This window comes from Scheffersomyces xylosifermentans (assembly GCF_036884685.1).
Source record: "Scheffersomyces xylosifermentans strain CBS 12540 chromosome Unknown RJT20scaffold_1, whole genome shotgun sequence".
Lineage (NCBI taxonomy): Eukaryota > Fungi > Ascomycota > Pichiomycetes > Serinales > Debaryomycetaceae > Scheffersomyces > Scheffersomyces xylosifermentans.
In genome coordinates this window covers 1796439-1815520 of record NW_027042939.1, presented here as the reverse complement: position 1 = coordinate 1815520, position 19082 = coordinate 1796439, and the positions used below count along the sequence as shown (strand labels likewise).

The 19082-nt window shown below is 39.9% G+C and overlaps 7 protein-coding genes across 7 annotated transcripts; 4 read left to right on the top strand and 3 right to left on the bottom strand. All coding sequences in view use genetic code 12, as the record gives it.

Moving 5' to 3' along the window:
- Positions 1-480: 480 nt before the first annotated feature.
- Positions 481-831, top strand: RJT20DRAFT_4770 (uncharacterized protein; the record flags this gene model as incomplete). The annotated part of the gene is made up of 1 exon (XM_064920300.1): positions 481-831. One exon carries the CDS (start codon positions 481-483, stop codon positions 829-831), a length of 351 nt encoding a protein of 116 aa, XP_064777241.1.
- Positions 832-1081: 250 nt separating this feature from the next.
- Positions 1082-2628, top strand: YTM1 (Ytm1p). Its single transcript, XM_064915671.1, has one exon. It carries the CDS (start codon positions 1163-1165, stop codon positions 2564-2566), a length of 1404 nt encoding a protein of 467 aa, XP_064777240.1. The 5' UTR covers positions 1082-1162; the 3' UTR covers positions 2567-2628.
- Positions 2629-4674, bottom strand: RJT20DRAFT_124374 (uncharacterized protein). Its single transcript, XM_064916220.1, has one exon. It carries the CDS (start codon positions 4246-4248, stop codon positions 2797-2799), a length of 1452 nt encoding a protein of 483 aa, XP_064777239.1. The 5' UTR covers positions 4249-4674; the 3' UTR covers positions 2629-2796.
- Positions 4675-5326: 652 nt separating this feature from the next.
- Positions 5327-6265, top strand: RAM2 (bifunctional protein farnesyltransferase/protein geranylgeranyltransferase; the record flags this gene model as incomplete). The annotated part of the gene is made up of 1 exon (XM_064918134.1): positions 5327-6265. The coding sequence occupies one exon, from the start codon at positions 5327-5329 to the stop codon at positions 6263-6265; it is 939 nt and encodes a 312-aa protein (XP_064777238.1).
- A 4377-nt stretch (positions 6266-10642) lies between these two features.
- On the top strand, positions 10643-12911 carry RJT20DRAFT_124372 (uncharacterized protein). Its single transcript, XM_064916219.1, has one exon. It carries the CDS (start codon positions 10781-10783, stop codon positions 12533-12535), a length of 1755 nt encoding a protein of 584 aa, XP_064777237.1. The 5' UTR covers positions 10643-10780; the 3' UTR covers positions 12536-12911.
- Positions 12912-14327: 1416 nt separating this feature from the next.
- On the bottom strand, positions 14328-16218 carry RJT20DRAFT_13832 (tRNA dimethylallyltransferase). Its single transcript, XM_064918590.1, has 2 exons — positions 15995-16218; positions 14328-15914 (listed from the first exon to the last, which is right to left on the bottom strand). Exons 1-2 carry the CDS (start codon positions 16094-16096, stop codon positions 14559-14561), a joined length of 1458 nt encoding a protein of 485 aa, XP_064777236.1. The 5' UTR covers positions 16097-16218; the 3' UTR covers positions 14328-14558.
- RIM20 (Rim20p) lies at positions 16188-18780 on the bottom strand. The gene has a single exon (XM_064916218.1). The coding sequence runs from the start codon at positions 18708-18710 to the stop codon at positions 16308-16310; it is 2403 nt and encodes an 800-aa protein (XP_064777235.1). The 5' UTR covers positions 18711-18780; the 3' UTR covers positions 16188-16307.
- Between the last annotated feature and the right edge of the window lie 302 nt (positions 18781-19082).

The window sequence follows — 19082 nt, the reverse complement described above, 5'->3', positions numbered from 1 at the left end:
TACAAATACTGCAATAACACGTCTTTACTATGCAATTACAAAACCAAGGTGGACATTTCTTTTTGGATATAAGATAAGTAGACGTGGGCAGTTTCTCTCTCACTAAACTCATTGACTCTATTAAAGAAAAAAGTTCGAATTATTTCGCAGCGTGCAAGCGACAGGTTTAGTCGGGGCCTCCGCGGCGTTTGAAAGCGAGTTGCACAAATAGACTGCAAAAAGATTTTTAATATAGCAAACTAGCTAGAGCACGTCAGGTACCCGATTTGTCAACAAAAGATACGGAGGTACTGGTGATACGATTGTATGACGGTGGGGTTTGAATTTATTCACAGCAGATACGTAAAAAATACGTCTCCAACAGATTACGTTTTATTTTAGGATATTTTGGATATTTTACTAGAATTTGTTTAAGTTCCGCTCCTACAATAGACATATAATCATTAGGATACTTAGAATACGCCGAAGAGTACTTCGAATATGCGTTCTCTCCCACCTCCTCGTATCACACGAGCTAGAAAGTGGAAACGTATCAGAAGGGCTATCAAATCGTTTTTCTCCAAAGGATACACTTCTGACCATGGTGCCTTTTTATCTACCGCCAAGACGTCCAGATCCACCATGAAAGCGTCTATTTCAACCATCAAGAAATCTCGGATTTCCTCCAGATTTCGTAAGAGAAACTTCACCGATGGAGTAGGGTTGGCAGATGGGGCAAATGCGGGCATTAAAACCGTCAGCTGCTTAGGAAAGTTGGCTACAAGAGCTTCTTTACCAATCCTTTCACCACTTACACGCTCTTCGCTGGTGAATCTTTCTTTGAAATTTTGAAAAACTTTCTGAAACAACATTTTCATTCAGAACAAGCTTCTCTGATCCAATTTTCTTCCCAGGACACTCCATCCATACTTTACAACTTTCAAATCTTATTCAAAAACAGTTGTCACTATCTACATAACTAACTATACCTTACTGCAAAATCCCCCACATGATTTCTCACGTGATTGAAATATGAGATGAGGAAATTTTTTTTGTGAAAAACTATTTAGATAATACTATAGATGATATCGAATTGGCATTAATTGAAGTAAGACTTGTAAAATAGTGATTCCTTTGTTCTGAGTCAGTTCGTCGGCGTCTTAAAACTAGTATATAATATAAGATGAGTGACGACAAATCGCAAATCAAGATTAAATTCTTCACCAAGGAGGAGGATGAGTCCTTGCAAGTGTCCGATGCTCCAATATACGTGCCTGTGTCTTTAAAAAGATACGGTCTTTCGGAGGTTGTCAACCATTTGTTGGGCAACGACGGCGAATCTGATGAGACCAAGCCTATACCGTTCGATTTCCTCATAGATGGTGTTTTATTGAGAACCCCAATTCAGGACTATTTGACCAAAAATGGATTGTCCAGTGAAGCATTCATTTCCATGGAGTACACCAGAGCTGTATTACCTCCTTCATTTTTAGCATCCTTCAACAACGACGATTGGATTTCGTCTCTTGACACCATAAATAAAGCATCCCCTTCTGTCACGTTGTCCAATCTTTCCATTTCACAACCAAAGATATTGTCTGGTTCATACGATGGGATAGTAAGAACATACAATATGTCTGGTAATGTAGAAAAGCAATATGTGGGTCATTCCGGACCAATTAGATCGGTGAAGTGGATATATCCAACTAGAATTGTTTCCGCTGGTAACGATAGACAAGTAAGATTGTGGAAAACCTCCGTAGGTGAAGATTCTGTACCAGAAGATGATGAAGAACCAGAAGATGGAAAGACTTTAGCCATTTTAGAAGGTCACAAGGCACCTGTTGTATCATTAGCTGTAGAGCAAACTACAAATAGAATCTTATCCGCCGGTTACGACCATTCCATCGGATTTTGGTCAACAAACTACAAAGAAATGACCGCTATACAACCTTTGGAATATGATTCCAATGTATTGTCGTCTTCATCGAAGAAGAGAAGAAAGATGGCTCTCCAGGATTCCACCATCAGACGTCGTTCTCCATTGGCCCTCTTGGATAGTCACACACAGCCAGTTGAAGGTGTGATTTTTGATGCCAATGATGCCACAGTTGGTTACTCCGTTTCACAAGATCACACCATTAAGACATGGGATTTAGTAACTTCCCGCTGTGTCGACACTAGAACTACTGGATACTCGTTACTCTCCGTTTTGCAAATGCCAAAGGTTAACTTGTTGATTTCTGGATCTTCAGCTCGTCACATCAATATGCATGACCCTAGGGTCAACTCCAGCACAACCGACCAAACTAGCGCAAAGCTTGTTGGTCACACTAACTTTGTTGTCAGCTTGGCTGCTTCTCCTAACAACGATAACTTGTTTGCATCTGGTTCGCATGATGGAACTGTTAAAGTTTGGGATGTCAGAGCGGACAAATCGTTGTACACTATCACCAGAGAGTCCAGTGAGGCTATCAAGGGAGCAGATAAGGTATTTGCTGTTTCATGGGACAACGAAATCGGAATCATCAGTGGTGGTCAAGACAAGAAGGTCCAAATCAACAAGGGCAGTGAAATCGCTAAATAGATGAAAGGATATTTGCATATGTACTATTAGAATGGATAATATATAAAAGTTTAATACATACAATAGTCAATTTTTCAGAAGCTGAAAGTGTATTCAGTGTAGTAGGATATCTGATGTTCCTTATAAACATATATTTGAGATAGCTCTAGAGTTCAATGAATATTTACAACGCTGAACTTCCCTCTTCTCTATTAGGTGGGGACTCTTCGTCCACTCTATTGTTCTACCTATTAAATTCTCCTCTGATTTTCTTTTCTGGCAGAAGTCCACATGTTCAAACCGTAGTAGCCCTGCCACATGCTTTCTTTATGAGTTATATAGCCTACCAACCCAATATTTCCAAATTCATCTGGCTTTTGTATAGACTTTACGTGGCTGCTGTCTCTCCAACCCATGTTTTTCCTAAGCATCGCAAACTCATCGGCATTCAACTCCACTTGAGCAGCACTGCCATACTTCAACGGGCCGATATTGATCCAGTAGCCATTCTTCAAATTGCTCTTTTTGGTTGGTGTGGCAAGGTCGTGGACTGCGTCCATGTAATCAACCAAGTTTTCAGCCGTGTCCATGAAAAATATTGATACAACCACAATGTACTCGTACTTTTCTCTATTAGGTAAACTGAAATATCTGAAATCATCGTGATTTAAGTGCAAATTGAGTGGTTTAGTCGTATGGGGTTCGATAGTAGTAGGTTTGAATTGTGAAGCTGTGTCGTAGAAGTTTGAGCATGAATGTATGTGTGGATACAACTCGTATGGTTTGGAATTCTCAAGGTCATCACTTGCAGCATAAATGAAATTATTACAAACATGCATTAAACCAGAGTACTCCACAGCATGGACGGCTGCAAATTTCTCGGTAGGATCTCCGTGATTCGCTATTTCGTGTGCAATACGTCCCAAACCAGAACCTGGAACAATCACACACGTTTTTGGTCTCTCGTGAGGTGGTATCTTGAGGTCTAGTTGTTTCCTAACGTAATCCCAAACAGGGGTTATTTCGGACTCTCCTTCGGGACTCCAATCACGCAAGTAGTGACCGAGGGACTCAATTACTCTATAATTTGTAGATGAGATCTGTGATGGACTCTCATTGTCTTTCAAAAGTTCGAAGTCCTGGAAAGATAAGCCATTCTTTTCGAATGAATACTGGGCCACATCCTTGAGAAAGACTTGGTTAATATGGATAGCATTGTCTATTCTCTTCAATTTTGAGAGATATCCGACGTCTTCACATAACTTCTGTTGTCTCCATGACATTAATTTAAAAAGTTTACGTCTTCTATCGTTCGTTTTCTTCGTGTTGATAGCATAGCTTTCAAGTGACTTTATCGCTGTCAATAGCTCCAACTTTGAAGTTTGGCTTAGTGATTCGAATTTTTCACGGCCCTTGACATTTGTAGAGACGGAGCTTGAAAATCGGTCTTTATGAGGTCCTGCTCTTTCGCTGATACCGTAGATGAGCTTGCTGAACTTGGGTCCTGCTCGTTGAACAAGTGACTGGAATATGCTTGTTCGTGAGATCATGTTGGAGAAGATGAACACAGAAACAAGCACAGGCACTTGGGACGAGCCATAGACAATTGAGAGGGAATAGTAGATGACCAAACACGAGACCGTGGTGAAGATGAGAAGCTCTCGGTCAGATATGGTTCTATCGGCGACCGATAGCGATATCATAAGGACGGAATCTGGATGACAAAGGGACCCACCTATATGAATATAATAATCAACCGGAGTATTGACGATTAGTACTAGAAAGAAGCTTGTTCTAGTCTATGACCGACACAAGAAAATGACCGTCTTCTTTGCAGCAGTTATTCAAGACAGGAATCCCGGTGTATTTAGGGCTAGATTAACTAAGCTCAGGTAGAGAAGACCGGCAGATCGAAAGGCAATTACGGGTGCAAATGATATTCTATCAAATTAACAGAGTTGCATGAGTTACCTCGATTTTCTAACAATTAACTACTTCAAACAATAGCAATGAAACCCAAATAACAACAATATTGCCAGTCTCAACACTGCCCCAATACTAATTTGCCAATCAGCTCAGATAGTGAATGAAGTAAGGGTTAGTACAACCTTGTAGTGATTGTGGTTCCACCGACAGAAGCAGCTTCTGTCAAAAAAAAAACTGAGTTCCGAGAGCCGAAATCAATTTTAGTATGGAGAAATCCGAGCTCATTGTACAGGAAGGAAACAAGCCGCGAAATCAGTCAATGTGTAAGCCAAGAGATGCTATGGTAAGATGGGCCTATCCAGTAAGGAGAAGTGGGTAAACGCAGAATGAAAACCAAAATCAGCAGGTTGATCAGTTATTTATCACTGTAATCAGTTTCAAATGTGGAACCAAGAAATATGGGAAGTAAAGAAAAATGGAAAATAAAGAAGAGCTTTGAAGAGGTGGGAATTCAGTCTAGACTGCTAATATAGGTCCCATTTCAGCACGTGACTAAAAATCACATGGGCACACTTCGATCATCCGTTTGTACTGGACAAATGGGGAAGTTTTGTATGAAACCATGATTAATATCTTGACAGTGGTGGAGATAGAGATCAGATCAGATTGAAAGGAAAGTTATATACTGTTTACTTCATTGAATAAAATATAGCAATCAATATAAAAAAGGGAAGGTTGCCTGTAATTTAGAAAGAACTTCCGAAACAATCATAACTCCGATAGTACTAGCGGAACTTGATTGAATAGAGTAACATCATTTATCCATATAAGTACACTTTCCATAAACTCAGCTCAATGGCAACAGATTACAACTTTGACGACGTAGAAACCGTCAAGATCAACGAGGAAACTCCTCAATTATGCCAAATCTTGTATGACGACGAATACAAGCACACAATTGGCATCTTATTAGGACTACTCCAGATCAGAGAGTATTCTGAAAGAGCACTTTACCTTACCGAAAAGGCACTTGAACTTCTAGCATCTCACTACACAATCTGGATTTACAGATATGACATACTCGTACATCTCAACAAAGACTTGTTTGAGGAGTTGGATTGGTGTGAACAGGTAGCTTTGGAGAATGAAAAAAACTATCAAATCTGGAACTATCGTCAATTGATCATTACGCGTATTTTGGCAACAACAGACGAATCACTGAAGAAAAAGTTTGATCCCCACCGCGAGTTCCCCATTTTGCAATCCATGCTCGAGTCAGATCCGAAGAATCACCACGTGTGGTCGTACAGAATGTGGTTGGTAAAGAAGTTTAACTTATTCAAAGACGACAGGGAGAATGAGTTTGTGAACAAATGCATAAGTGCTGATTTATGGAACAACTCGGCTTGGAGCCACAGGTTTTTCTTAAAATTCAGTCAGGAAAAGGATATTCCAGAAGAGACGTTTGCAACAGAAAAGGTATATGTTCAAGATTATATTATAGAGTCACCTCAGAATCCGTCTACATGGAATTATTTGACTGGAATATACAAGAAGTATAATAAGTCCATTGTGGATCTAGAAGACTTTTGCTTGAAATTTGTTGATATCGAGAAGATTGACGACCCCAACTATGTTAAAAGCTCATTTGCGATCGAGTTATTGGCAAAAATCTTTGTCAAGCAACAGAAGAATGAGGCGTCAATTCAATTGTATGATATCTTGGGATCCAAGTACGATCCTATTAGATCCAACTATTGGGACTACGAGAAGAAGAAGTTGATTCTGCATTAGTATCTTACGGCTAGCAACAATAATTCCCCAAAAAGGCCATATCTATAATCTAAACTGCAAAGATCAATAGCTAATCGATTTTGGGAATATTCCATCAAAACTAAAGGGGTACGATATTTCAGCTTATGGATGAACAATCGGATGCGAGCTACTGCTTCTCGCCTCGTACCCCATAAGGCACTTGCAGTAGATGAGAAGCGACGAAGCAGAGGAAGAAGAAAGAAGAACAATTGGGCGACAATAGAAGAACGTGGATCTCTGAGAATAACTCGAAGTATCAGCCAGAGTAAGCCACTGTTAGCTAAAGGCGGTGGCGTTCACGAACATAAATAGTTAGCTGTTCTTCTTCATGCAAATTAAAGAACATGAAATTATTCCCCATTGTAGTTTATGACCACCCATGGTTTGCACTAATGCATAGATGCATAACGCAAGCGCAACATTAAACTATTAACCTACATTTCTTTCCGTGGAACAATGACTTCTAGAAGATCGAAAGCGGGGAGCAGGTGGGGGGAGCCATTGATGTCAGATATTAAGAAACATCTCAATATCGTATTCTCAATGCGATAAGCGTATGATAAGATTTTCTTGGGGTCTTCGAATGAATCCCAAATGAAGGTATATCGAATGGCTCCAATTTCTGTTTTATTCAAATGCCAGCTTCAAGCGAGAGTCCATGAATCAATGCCGGGTTGAATTCACAATCCCCCCAAAAGTTCGTCTCCCGCCCTTGTTCCAATGTTTTTAGTTACTAGTAGTTTCAATAATGGACCCTTTAACTAGGGAAGTTCCAGTTATGTGCCGATCTACTGCTCCAGACCACCCCATGTTGGGTCTATAGGATAGCCAGCTCTTACACGTGATTCTATTATGTCACGTGAAGTAATATCAAAAGAAACACCGAGCGATATTCCGAGCATTTTGTTTCACCCAACGCACTCCTACATGCCATCGATTCAATTGTGGGAGAATCGTGCGTTTACTGGGTGATGAGATAGTATCTGCAATGCTTAGGCTTTGGAAAGTGAGTGGAATGCGGGTTGGGACTAATGAACCTTGAAAGTGAGACCATGAAGCCATCGGCACAAATGAAATGGAAGCATTTGGAACTGTACCTAAAATATGATATCTCAGAGATCTTAAAATCGCAGCCCGTCGTAATACTCCTAACTGCGAGCGAGTCTTTTTTAGTCTGTGATTCGTGGATCACACTCACTTTTCTGTTCCCATGTAGTAACTTGTATTACGTTTACTTCAAAGAATAATGGCAACCTCTTGACGAGCAAACGACCCTGTACGGCGGAGTGTTCTTTCCCGCTGTGCTTTCCATGAAATCTAGACTAAATTGCACTCTGAACAATCAGTACCTTGTTTTTGAATCATAGGATTGCATTGTGCCAAATAAGATTTAATATGGAGCAACGTAAAAGACGAGGAATTGTCTTTAATAGCACAACAATGCCCAGGAGTTCCTATTGTTCAAGTGTTTTCTTGATCAAGCCCGTGCTTAATTCTATTGGTTGTCTGATATCTGCAACCGCAAACAATTATTTTTAATTACAAGTTTTAGTTCACGTGAACATATGCCAGATCCTTCATCAATGAAGAATTGGACTCAACCTGCAATAAATCTTTTATATTTGTGAGGATTTACAAGAGCAATCCTACATATAGAAGTAATGTGCTCTCTTGGACATGAGCCCGGCATATTGATGCCTTGGATGTATATATTTTTTAGGCACAGTTGAAAAATTATTGGTTTTCTAATTGATAGTCCTGTGGCAATAGCCCACTACCACAAATTGAGGGCCAATCTCCAACAAATCAACTCAAAAAATATGGGTTTATTTCCTATTCTCAAAGTTAAAACCAGTCTTAGGCTAGCATGAAGAAGAATGCGAAGAGGTTATTTTCAAGTTTTTCGCGGATGTTATCCATCAAAGTAATTTCTCCTGCGACTTCCGTTTTTCTAAAAGGGGAAAGGGGCCTAGAATCCTGTTAACCGTTTTGTTGTCAAAATGTGAAGATGACAAATCGGCTTGTCAACAGGAAGTAGAAACCGATCGGTCAGATCAAATTCGAATTGAAGAGTACTGTAATTACTGCATATTTGGCAAACGTCTGAAGAATATCTTAGAGGCAAAAGGTGATCGATCACAAGAATCCCATTCCAAAACAGCTACCTTTAGAGAATCAATGAAAATGTCACATTGCACATTTATATTGGCAGTAGCTGTACATACGCCTAATTTAATACTAGATAGTAACCTTTAGAACCAAGTAGCATATTATCTTTAAATCCGTAAAAGCTCTAGTCGCGGCAAGATGCAATAAGCATCAGGGACGTCACAATAGCAGCAACCAAATGTTAAAACTTTACTTTGCGTCTTCGTTTGTCTGAAAGAAGTATCAGTATCATACTCATCTCTATAGCTTCCTCGTCGTAGACGGATCTAGATCAGTTATACTTCTTAACTACGATTTCGTCTCAAGAAGTGCAGCATGAACAAAACACAGTAGCCATGGGACATTAATGCAGTGAAACATTTTGAATAGTTGCCCCGATTACTGTTGTCAATTGTATAAACCGTTTGCAATTGTTGTTTAGTATTGTTATAGTATTTTTAAGCTCTTACGACCGGTATTATTATGGATTGCATTTTTCAATAGTTTCCTAAATCAGTAAAAAAACAAAATAGACTCCAGATTACGGAATGAGCAAGTGTTACTTTGCAACATTAGTTCAAAGACTTTTCATAACCCAGAGAAGTAATTATGTACCATTGCAAAGTATCTGAAATTTCGTATAATTTAGGGTCGAGATCAATGAATGTCTTCTACGATCTATCTATCATAACCGCATACGGTAACAAAGCAAAGTGGATCAAAGATTCATCGTCAGGTCAACATTTCAACTAGAACCCAAATACCATTGGAGTAACCATGAACTGTGTTTAGGACCGCAATGCGCAATGATAAACGGACCGGCCTTAACCTAGAATTGAGCCAAGTCATACGTGTTACTGTCTCTGTTTTGCAATATGGTTGCATTTACTATGGACTTCGTTATGTGAATGTAAGATCAATCGTCGAGCTCCCCGCAATAAATGTGAGAAAAACGAGATAATCCACCGTATGCAGCAAAGCCCAGAAGTACCGAGCCTGCCCATAAAGCAGACTAAGTGAGGACAGGTCAAATATCGATGGAGACTGGTTGCATAATGAAGCTAATATAGTCGCAAATCCCTGAGTTACTTCAGGCTGGTTTGGAAATGGCAATTCTGTCGTAATAGGGGCTCTACGTCATTCTACGGATGTAATGTGCATCCAGCTAGCAATAAGAAATAAAGAGTAGATTTAATTAAGTTCGAATAAACTATTCTTCACAGCCATGATAACAGCCCCGAAATTGGCATCATACCAAGGAACCGAAATGGGCCACCTTGCCCGTTGAAGTAGTATCATTGCTCAAAGGTAAGAAATTTGGCCTGTGCTGTTAGTTTTGGCAATGAGGGACTGGGGACAAGGCGAGTGCACATAACAATGAGTTCCATATAGAGAAAATAACAAGCGGCCTAGTGCCGGTATAGCGATCAGTATTTTTAATGTAAGCTTATGAGCTGCATAATTATATGCAGTGTACAGGAGAATAAGGATTATTCTCTAGAGCTTTTCTCCCTAACTGCTGCATCAAGTCGAGCCGGCCTCTCTAATTATGACAGTCGGGTGGTGAAGTTGGTACGGCAACTTTTGCCAAACTGCATTAACACTTACTGTACGAGTCAAACAAACGATATCATTGCATAGGTCTAGGCTACCACAAAAACCAACGGCAACGTAACAATAAGGGACGAATCAAAGCTCACACCGCACAAACCTCATAACTACCAGATTTCAGCTCACAAAGCTTGAGAACCTTCTTAGGTGGCTGAATGGTGAGGGAACTAGTGTGCAATCGCAATAGTCCTGTATTGCATCGCCAAATCCCATCAATTTAAATTACGCACACCGAGAGACTTGAATTTTCACCTTTGCCAATTTCTCTATCGAACCAGCACAATGTCTCCACTGTATCCACTCTATCCCCTAAACACCCAAATAACCACAATCTTGTTGTCGTCGCCAATTTCATATATAACATTTCAACACCCTTCCAATTCTCTTCCTTGTCTGTTCTTTCTTTTAACCATTATACCTCCCATCTTACTAATCCTTCCTCCTATATTCTGAAGCCCTCTCCGTGTCTCTACCGAAAAATTTTTCTTGAGCCAACCACCGCCAGACTCACCTAAACTGCAGAATCACACTCTCAGCCAGTGACGCTATTTTTTTATTTTTCACCCATAGTTAACAGTGCCAGTATCTGAAAGGATATATATTTCAGATATACCCGTACTGAAAAAATTAGTGAGGGCCAAAGTATAGACACCGTTGACATCACTTTACCGTAGCAAATTGAAGATTTCGTATTAAGTATAGTCTTGTCACGTCATAGCCTCAGTTTTGCCCATAATGAATGATTACGGCGGGTTGGGAATCGTGATAGAGGAGAAAGAGCTGCCCTCTCTCTCCAGATACTCGCACAGACTGAACAGCGTCAAATCCAACCTTAGTACAGTCACCACCTCAAACATAGAACAACGCCACAACCGTACCAACTCCGCTTCCAATATCACAAACTCATCTGTTCAGAATAATACCGGCCTTGCAAACTCTGCCGCCAGCATAAACAGCGTGGGCACATCTGCCGCCAACAATAACATATCTCCAAATGCAGATATCAACGAGATTCACCACTCAAATTCAACTTCCGATATAAGCAATGGAAACACCAAGTCAGAACCTATAGAGTCAGAAATACTATTGCCTCCTTTGCCAGACGAAGCAGGTGATGTGGTCAACTCAACGTCACTCATGATGCGCTCGTCCGTGTCCGATCTCAAATCGCTTTCTAATAATACTAACTCCAACAACAGTCACCACAACCACAGCCCTCTGCTTTCACACGATGAAAGTGCAGACAGCAGATCATCGACTTCTTCTTTCAGTCATTACGCTCTTAAAGACGAACCATCAGGCCTCAACCACAGCAACGCATATTCAGATTTCTTTGCCCACGACCAGTCGTTTTCAAACTACGCTTTGGACTCACCTAGTCTAATGATAGATTCGAACTTCCAGTTATTCCCCTCCGTGTCCTCATCTACTACTAATAATGGATCACTTTCCGGAGCCATGAACCCAGCATCCTCGAACTCGTCGAGTTTTGTCGATGGCGATAAAGTTGCTAGTCCTTCTAACTCGTCACCACTCAAACGTTTGAAGAGTATTAAAAACGGAATCAGAAAGTTGAGTATGTCTTCAAGTAAAGACACGACAAACTCCAACACTTCTTCTACTTCATCTACTCCTACACTCAAATCGCAATCTCAGCAGCCAAACAGACCTGTGTTAAATCCTCTTCAGATCGACACCTGGAGAGCCAACGACATCACATCTGCTCCAGCTCCACACTTTAGCCAGCATACTCCTCATTCCTCGCATTCGTCGACGTCTTCGTCCTCTAGCTTTGCCTCATCCACATTCAACTCATCAGTACCTTCTGTCACTTCTGGAACGCATAAGAAGTCAAGATCTCGTACGATTTCTAACGCCTTGCTTACACCTGTTACTCCAACATTCACATCACCCATAATCACTATTTCCGAGAACTTGTCATCGACTAAGAAAACGCTATCAAATATAGAGCAGAATTACATAGATTCGTTGAATACCAAGTACAGCAACTCAGTTTCTATTTCAAGTCGTTCGTCATCAAATGCTTCCGACCAAATGGTAGAAGAGAGCGATGGAGAGCAGTTCAGTGGAAGGGGAAGAATCGAGTCAATTTCAGAGTTATCTAATGCTGAAGATTTGGTTAGCTACGCTTCTTTCTTGGAAAAGCAGAAACAATCTATTACCGATGCTTTTGAATTGACAAGGAAGCACTTGACAGAAAGTGGATGGTGTTCAGACCACGACTTGAATAACTTGCAATTACAGCAGGATTCATCATTATGCCAACTTGACACCAAGTTAATACAGATCGAAGAGCGCTTAAATCGTCAGTTTGGTGTTTCATTGTTAAATAACAAACAGAACAGCAGACTCAGACCAAAGAACAAAGCTCAGTTGAGCTTACTGAACGAGGCCAAAGAGGCCTCGATCAGTCCTAGCTTAAAAGTATTGGAGAGTAGATGCTTCTCTTTTACTGATAGCTATTCATGATAGAATAGAGGCACAGTGGTACCTTAGAGCTTAGGTTAAGACTTCTAATTTAAAGGTACTACTAATGTCTTTTATTCCTGATATTATTACTAATGTGTGGGTTTTTTTATGTTACTGGCAACATATAGTTCGCTGACTATTATGTTAAGAAATGAATTAATTTTATGTTATTGATCCGTTACGAATATCACTGGGTTCCTTTCTTTTTAGGGCTACAATACAAGGATCAGGAAGGTACCGCAGATCGAGAGATCACAGGCTCCTTGTTGATTCTAAGCTCCTCATACTTATAGACTACCTTATAGATTTTTTTTAGTCACTAGATTTTTATTACTCTTAGAAGAGTTCAGTTTGGGTTCACTCTTGAAATAAAGGTTATATTATATCATAACTGTGTAAACTGTAAACTATTACTGAATTGGATTCCTCCATTTGCACCCAACCGCCATCCACCATGGCTCATGTAATGATACTCACCACCAATTGTCCAATTTCAGTCCGTTTTGAGCGTTTAGCATACAAATTGGGCACCTCAAAAGTAAGGCGTTCGCACATCACCGAAGCTATTGTTCCTATTTAGTTGCACACTTCCACGGTAGTCAGCCTGCCCTTAATGTAAACTGCATTTGAAGTCTTATACGTCTTTGCTGAAGTTGTAGTGTAAGGCGTGTCTACGGAGGTCTATTAGCTTCTATCTGGGTGATAGTAAACCAGCCATACACAACGCCAAAAAACGCCCTGGTGTGAATTTGAGGCCTTATGCAGTTAATGACGTAGGCGGGTACGTTCTTTTATTCATACTTTGTATGTTTCAACATCCAGCAGGTTCATTAAACATAGAGAGAACAGGAATAGGGTGAGTTCCTACATTTTCATTATTGGCGGGGACCCCCTTAAGAGCTCATTTAGTGGGAACTTACGTACCAATAGGAGATATACTACATAGTATATTGCATGCGTTCGCCTAAAGTCCAACCTACAGACAAAGTCCGTATATTGTCTGAGCCTCCATAACAAGGTTCCGTTAATATAGTAATAGACAGAGAACCAAGTTTTTAGACATGAAATTGACATGTAGATAAGGTCCATTGTTGGCCCATTTGCAACATTTACCTCGGGGCTATCCGGTTACGTATGTCCTTCAAGTTTTTAAGGTTCATAAACCTTAAAAAATGGAGCTCAGGAGGACCAGACATGTAGGCCTAGGGACGTTGAAGCCTAACCCCCAAAACCTGGAAGCCGTTAAAAACACTATATTTCTCGAGCCCAACGGTTAGCTCCTTGCAGTGGTCGACTTCAACCTGCGTGGCATAGTTCCGACGGGTTGTGCACAGCGGATTAGTGACTACAATTATAAGAAAAACAAAGAGCCTGACTCGTGCCTTCTTCAAATGCGCCTTGTGACTCTACACGAGAGCACAGAAGCTAACTACAAGTTCTAGACTTTCTATTACAATTGTTTCGAAAACGCAGAATCCAATTAAGCTACAGGCAAAGAGCAAACTTAGTATGAGGACGTTATTCGACAGCTTGATCTGGCTTTCCTTTTCCCCTCCAGTCATTCATTACAGGGAATGGTGCAGTGAATAGGAAGCGTTCGTATCAAGGAAAAAGGCATAAAACTATCTTAAAAATTTTCAACTTCTGATTCTTTTTATACTGGAAGAGGTCCACTATATACAGGGAAAATCATTACTTTGTGTAACTTAGGGCTTGAATAGTTTTGCAACTTTATGATTTGTACCAGTTAGGGTTAGGTTCTGGAAGGTTTATAATTACGACTTGAATCCATCAGAGAGGAGACTGCTGTCGTCTAGAGTAGCTTTTATAGGAGTTCTTCTAGAAGGCATTGTCAATCAAATTCGATGCGACTGAAAGGACATTAACACACAGTATATTACATAAAACCACGCCAACTTACAAAAGAACTATAGGTTGGAAAGGGTCGGTTCATTTCTATTTCCTATTTACTAGTCTGTTATGCTTTTGCATGGGTGAAATTACTTATTATCTAGAAAGAAACTTATTTGCTCTCCGTGTAGTCATCTTTTTCAGTCTTTGATAGTTCCTTACGCTTGCTGTATTGTTTAATTAACTCCTCATGTTTGCGTTTCTTGTCTCCAGCAGAAACCAGCCTCAGATGTCTTCTACTTTCAATATGTATTTTCCAGCTGGCTTCTCCTACAGCAACCAAAGGCTTTCCATCCTTGTCCTTACAAACTGAACACTCATAGTGTTTCCAGTTTGACTCTGAGCCCAATGTCTTGTTGCTCTTAAAGTTCGAAAAGAAGTCTTCTTTAGGAATAATGTCCTGTAAGTGTTCAGGTGCTTGTGGTATTGTGACAGCCAGTGGTCCGTTTGCCAAAAACTGCCTTGCAATCTCCATCCCAATCTTACCTACATTCTCTTGCCATTTAGTAAGATCTGTTGCATCCAATAAGTATAATTTTCCACCATATTTGAAGTTGAACCTCGCTTCTTTCTGTAATTCAACAGACAACAACTTTCTAATCCATTTCACCTGATATTTAGCGTACTGCCTTGTTCGTATTTTCATCCTTTCAATTCCATTTTCAAATAATAGTTTCCTTGTCTTATCGTTAACAGACTCATCTCCTTTGCTATCCAACCATGGTAAAAATTCTTTAAACCCTATAACCTGCCAGATCCCACTGCCGCAATCAGGTTTGGGATCCTGCTTTTCATAAACCTCGTAGAGCTCTTCAATCTCGGAACGAGCACCAGATTCCATCATTGTGTCTACTCGCTTATCTAACCTATCCTTCAACACTTCTGGATCTGAGAAGACCCAGAAAAGCAAAGTGTTGTATCTTAATGAACTTTCTTCTAACTCTTCGATCTTTTGCTCATGATAGATAGTTGATGGCTTTTCTCCTGTTCTATAGAATATCTCCAAAGCACGTCTCAACTTTCTTCTGTCCTGAGGATGGAACTTCTCGGAGATCACTGGATCAATAGTCTTTAACGTTTCAAATATCCTATCTACCGGTCCATCAAGGATGCTGACTTGTTCCTCAGTTAATTGTATTTCATTTGCTTGTTCATTTTTATCGGATGGTGCACCTTCGATGGTCTTATTATTGAATAGCAAGTTTTGTAAATAATAGTGAGTTCCTCCAATGACAATAGGTATCTTGCCTCTGCTATGTATATCTTTGATGGCGTCATTCGCTTCTTTGGAAAATCTGTGGATAAAATATTTCTCATCCCAGTTTACATGGTCCATTACATGATGTGGAATGCCCGCTCTTTCCTTGATTGGATGCTTATTGGTTATATTATCCAATTTCTTGTAGACTTGCATCGAGTCAGCGTTGATGATTTCCCCATTAATGGCCTGAGCCAAGTCAATGCTAAACTGAAGCTGGTTAGTAACTATAATTGTATTCATTGCCAAATTGCATCTCATCTCTCACTACATGAACTAAACAAACTTACCTGTGATTTTCCAACACCTGTGGTGCCAACAATGCTTATGATATTCTTTTTGGGTTCCGTCATTACTAAGTTCTTAATATACTTCAAGTAAGTCCTTATCATCAATTATATATACATATTTCTTAGATTATTTGGTTTTAGTGAAGTATATTGCAACAGTCTTCGTTAACAAATGAAAAATTTTTGATTTCGCATTACCCCAGATTAACCTGGTTGATGGACAGAGCAGTGCAATAGTTACCAATATTTTCAATTATATTATATATGTATATTAAATAGGTAGCGCTATGTACTTTGATAGAATGCAGATATATTAACCGAATTTAATTCCTTGATTTGGATTCCAAACACCAGGCTTGCTTGTTGGAGAAAATAGAGGAACCCTATTGTCTTCATTCTTTTTAACTGGTCTTCTATGAGACTTCCCTGGCAGAGATGATGGACTGATCTCAACATTCTCTTTACTCGACACTTGCTCCTGGGGTGGCTGGATAACCGGGGTATTCTCCCTGAATCTATTTGCAATAGCAATCTCTAGCTCTCTTCCCTCCATCCGCCTATTGTGAAGGTACTCCTCACATTCTAGTAAAACGCCGTTGCCCTTGAGAATAAAGTCGCTGTAGAACTTCGAACCCTCATTGAGATTAGAAATCGCCTCTAGATACTTTGAATATACAGTTTCTAGGGTCTGAAGAACGTCCTTTCTTTTGCTCTGTGATTCGTTGCTACGATCACTATATTCGGAGACGAACCGGTTGTTCAAAGTATCAAGATCATGTTCTAAGGATTCTTGTTTACTCTTTGTGCTCTCAATGAATTTCATATCTCTAGTGAACTCTAAAATGTGCTTTTCATACACACTTTCAAACTCTCTTTCAAGGAAATTTCCATTTTCGTCATATATCTTGTCTTGTTTCGCTTTGAACTCTTCTATTACGCTTGGTAGGATATTTTTCTCTCTTGATTTAATCTCTAAATCCATTAAGAATTGCTTTCTTTGTTGTTCAAGAACCGATGCTTGGTTGACTGCCTCACGTAAGTCAGAGACTATGACACTAATATTTCTATCGAGTTTTGTGTATGTGGAATTTGGAATAAAATCGATTAGACCCTTGTATCCACTACAGTACACTTCCAAATATGGACGAATCTCATAGTAATTTGAAGTGACTTGATCGTCACCAGCTTTCGCTTGTTCAAGATAATTGCTCATCTTCTGAATTCTTTCGATTAACTGGGAAGCAGCTTCTTCAGTCCTAGGTCTGCCCCAGTGTTGTGAACCCTGTCTTTGTCTCAACATTTCGTCTTCATCCATATCAAGCTTAAGTCTATTTTGACATTGCTCAAGTACTTGCCTGCTCTCCACGGCGAGTTTTCTAATTTCAGTGATAGAGTCTTCAATGATCTGAATACCTCCAAAGGAAACAATCTCTTGAGAATGCTGTGTTATAGAGTCAGGTAAGTTTTCCGGCTGTTGGATCGAATCAATTGATGCTGGAAGACCTCGATCAGTTATAAATTTAGTGAATAATTTATTCAATGCATGGATTGGATCAACAAATTTCTCCTGAATGAACTTATCTTGTCTCTCTCTGAATGCTTGAGCTACTTGGATGACGATATATGGTAACAACTCATTAAAAATAGGCTTTCTCTTCTCTGTGGGGGTTGAAAGCTGCTCTGGAATAGTGGGTTTCACCATTGAAACTCCTGCTATTGGTTTGAGATCTTTTTCATTCGGCACTATCTTCAAGTATACCAAGTCATTATCCTTTTCAGCTACTCGCAAGACATCCTTAATCATAGTAGTCAAACCTTGTAAATCTTCAACCACGAAAGGTGCAACATATTTTTTATATTTCAACGCAGAGTCACAACTTGCAGATGCTGCCCTCAAAAATGCTACTTGATCCCCATATTCAAAAATATCCTGACTCACGATGGACATTCTGTAGAGAGCTGCTGCTTTAAAGTGAAATTTCTTTACTCCCATATGGTTAATCCATTCTAGTTTAATGTAATCAGATTTGTTTCCATCTTCGAGTGCTTGCGAATAGTAAGTTGATGTCTGAATTGACAAGCGGGCTATGACTGTGTCTTTCATCGATGGATTTCCCAATGCCTTTTGCCAGATAGTTTCCTGAGCTTGGGCCAACATCAAGTATTTTAAGCATTCAATAGTTTCCCTTTGAAGGTCTCTGGGTATTTGTAGTATACTAGTGGAATCTTCTGATTCCTTCTTCACTATGGAAGCAATGAGTTCAAAACAGCCAGCCGCCATTTGGAAATACGAACAGGCATTTTTTAAGCCTTCATCGGTATGTCTCGATTCCAACAATGCTAACTGAGAATACAAGCTACCAAGTTGGAAAATGACATTCAATTGCTCTACCCGGAGTGATCTCGATTTAGTGGGCCCGCTGGGTCCATAGGTAAGAGTATCGTACCATCCGAATTCTATGCAATTGTCAGCAAATTTCTTCCTGATGGAACTGAGATGAACGTAGTACTCTTTTAATGTGTTTTCATTGTCCACAGACAAATTTTCTCCCTTCAAAGCAGTGACTTTATTGCGTAGATTAGTGATTCGAAGGAGATCGGTCTCAAAAGAAGAGGGTGTCTGGAAATAGTCCTTTCTTATCACCTCCCGTAATTCTGCTCCCAAATCAATGGCTCTCGATTGCCGAAATGGCACGTAGAGCAAGTTGGTGTTCATGATATAGAAACAGGCAATCTACTTATATACTTCAATTCAACATATGATTGCTATCTCCTTATTCTGTTTCTTCTCCATAGTTAAGAGAAGGTAAACATCACGATTTTTGGCTGTGCACGATTCTTAAGAGTGGTGCAGGCTTTTGCCCAGAAATTATCAGTGGATGCGAAAGGATGCGAAAGAAGAGAGGTGAGTACCGTGGGTTGATGTTAGTTGATTTAGTTAATAGTTAGTTGTTGTGGTCTTAGAGGTTGGTGAGTATTGTGAGCTAGGGTAGCTATTTATGAAAGTAGTAGTAGAGTTAGAAATTAGAATTTTCGAAGGAAGCGTTGAGGTAATGACTAGAGTTGAATGGCTGCAAATACTTTATTT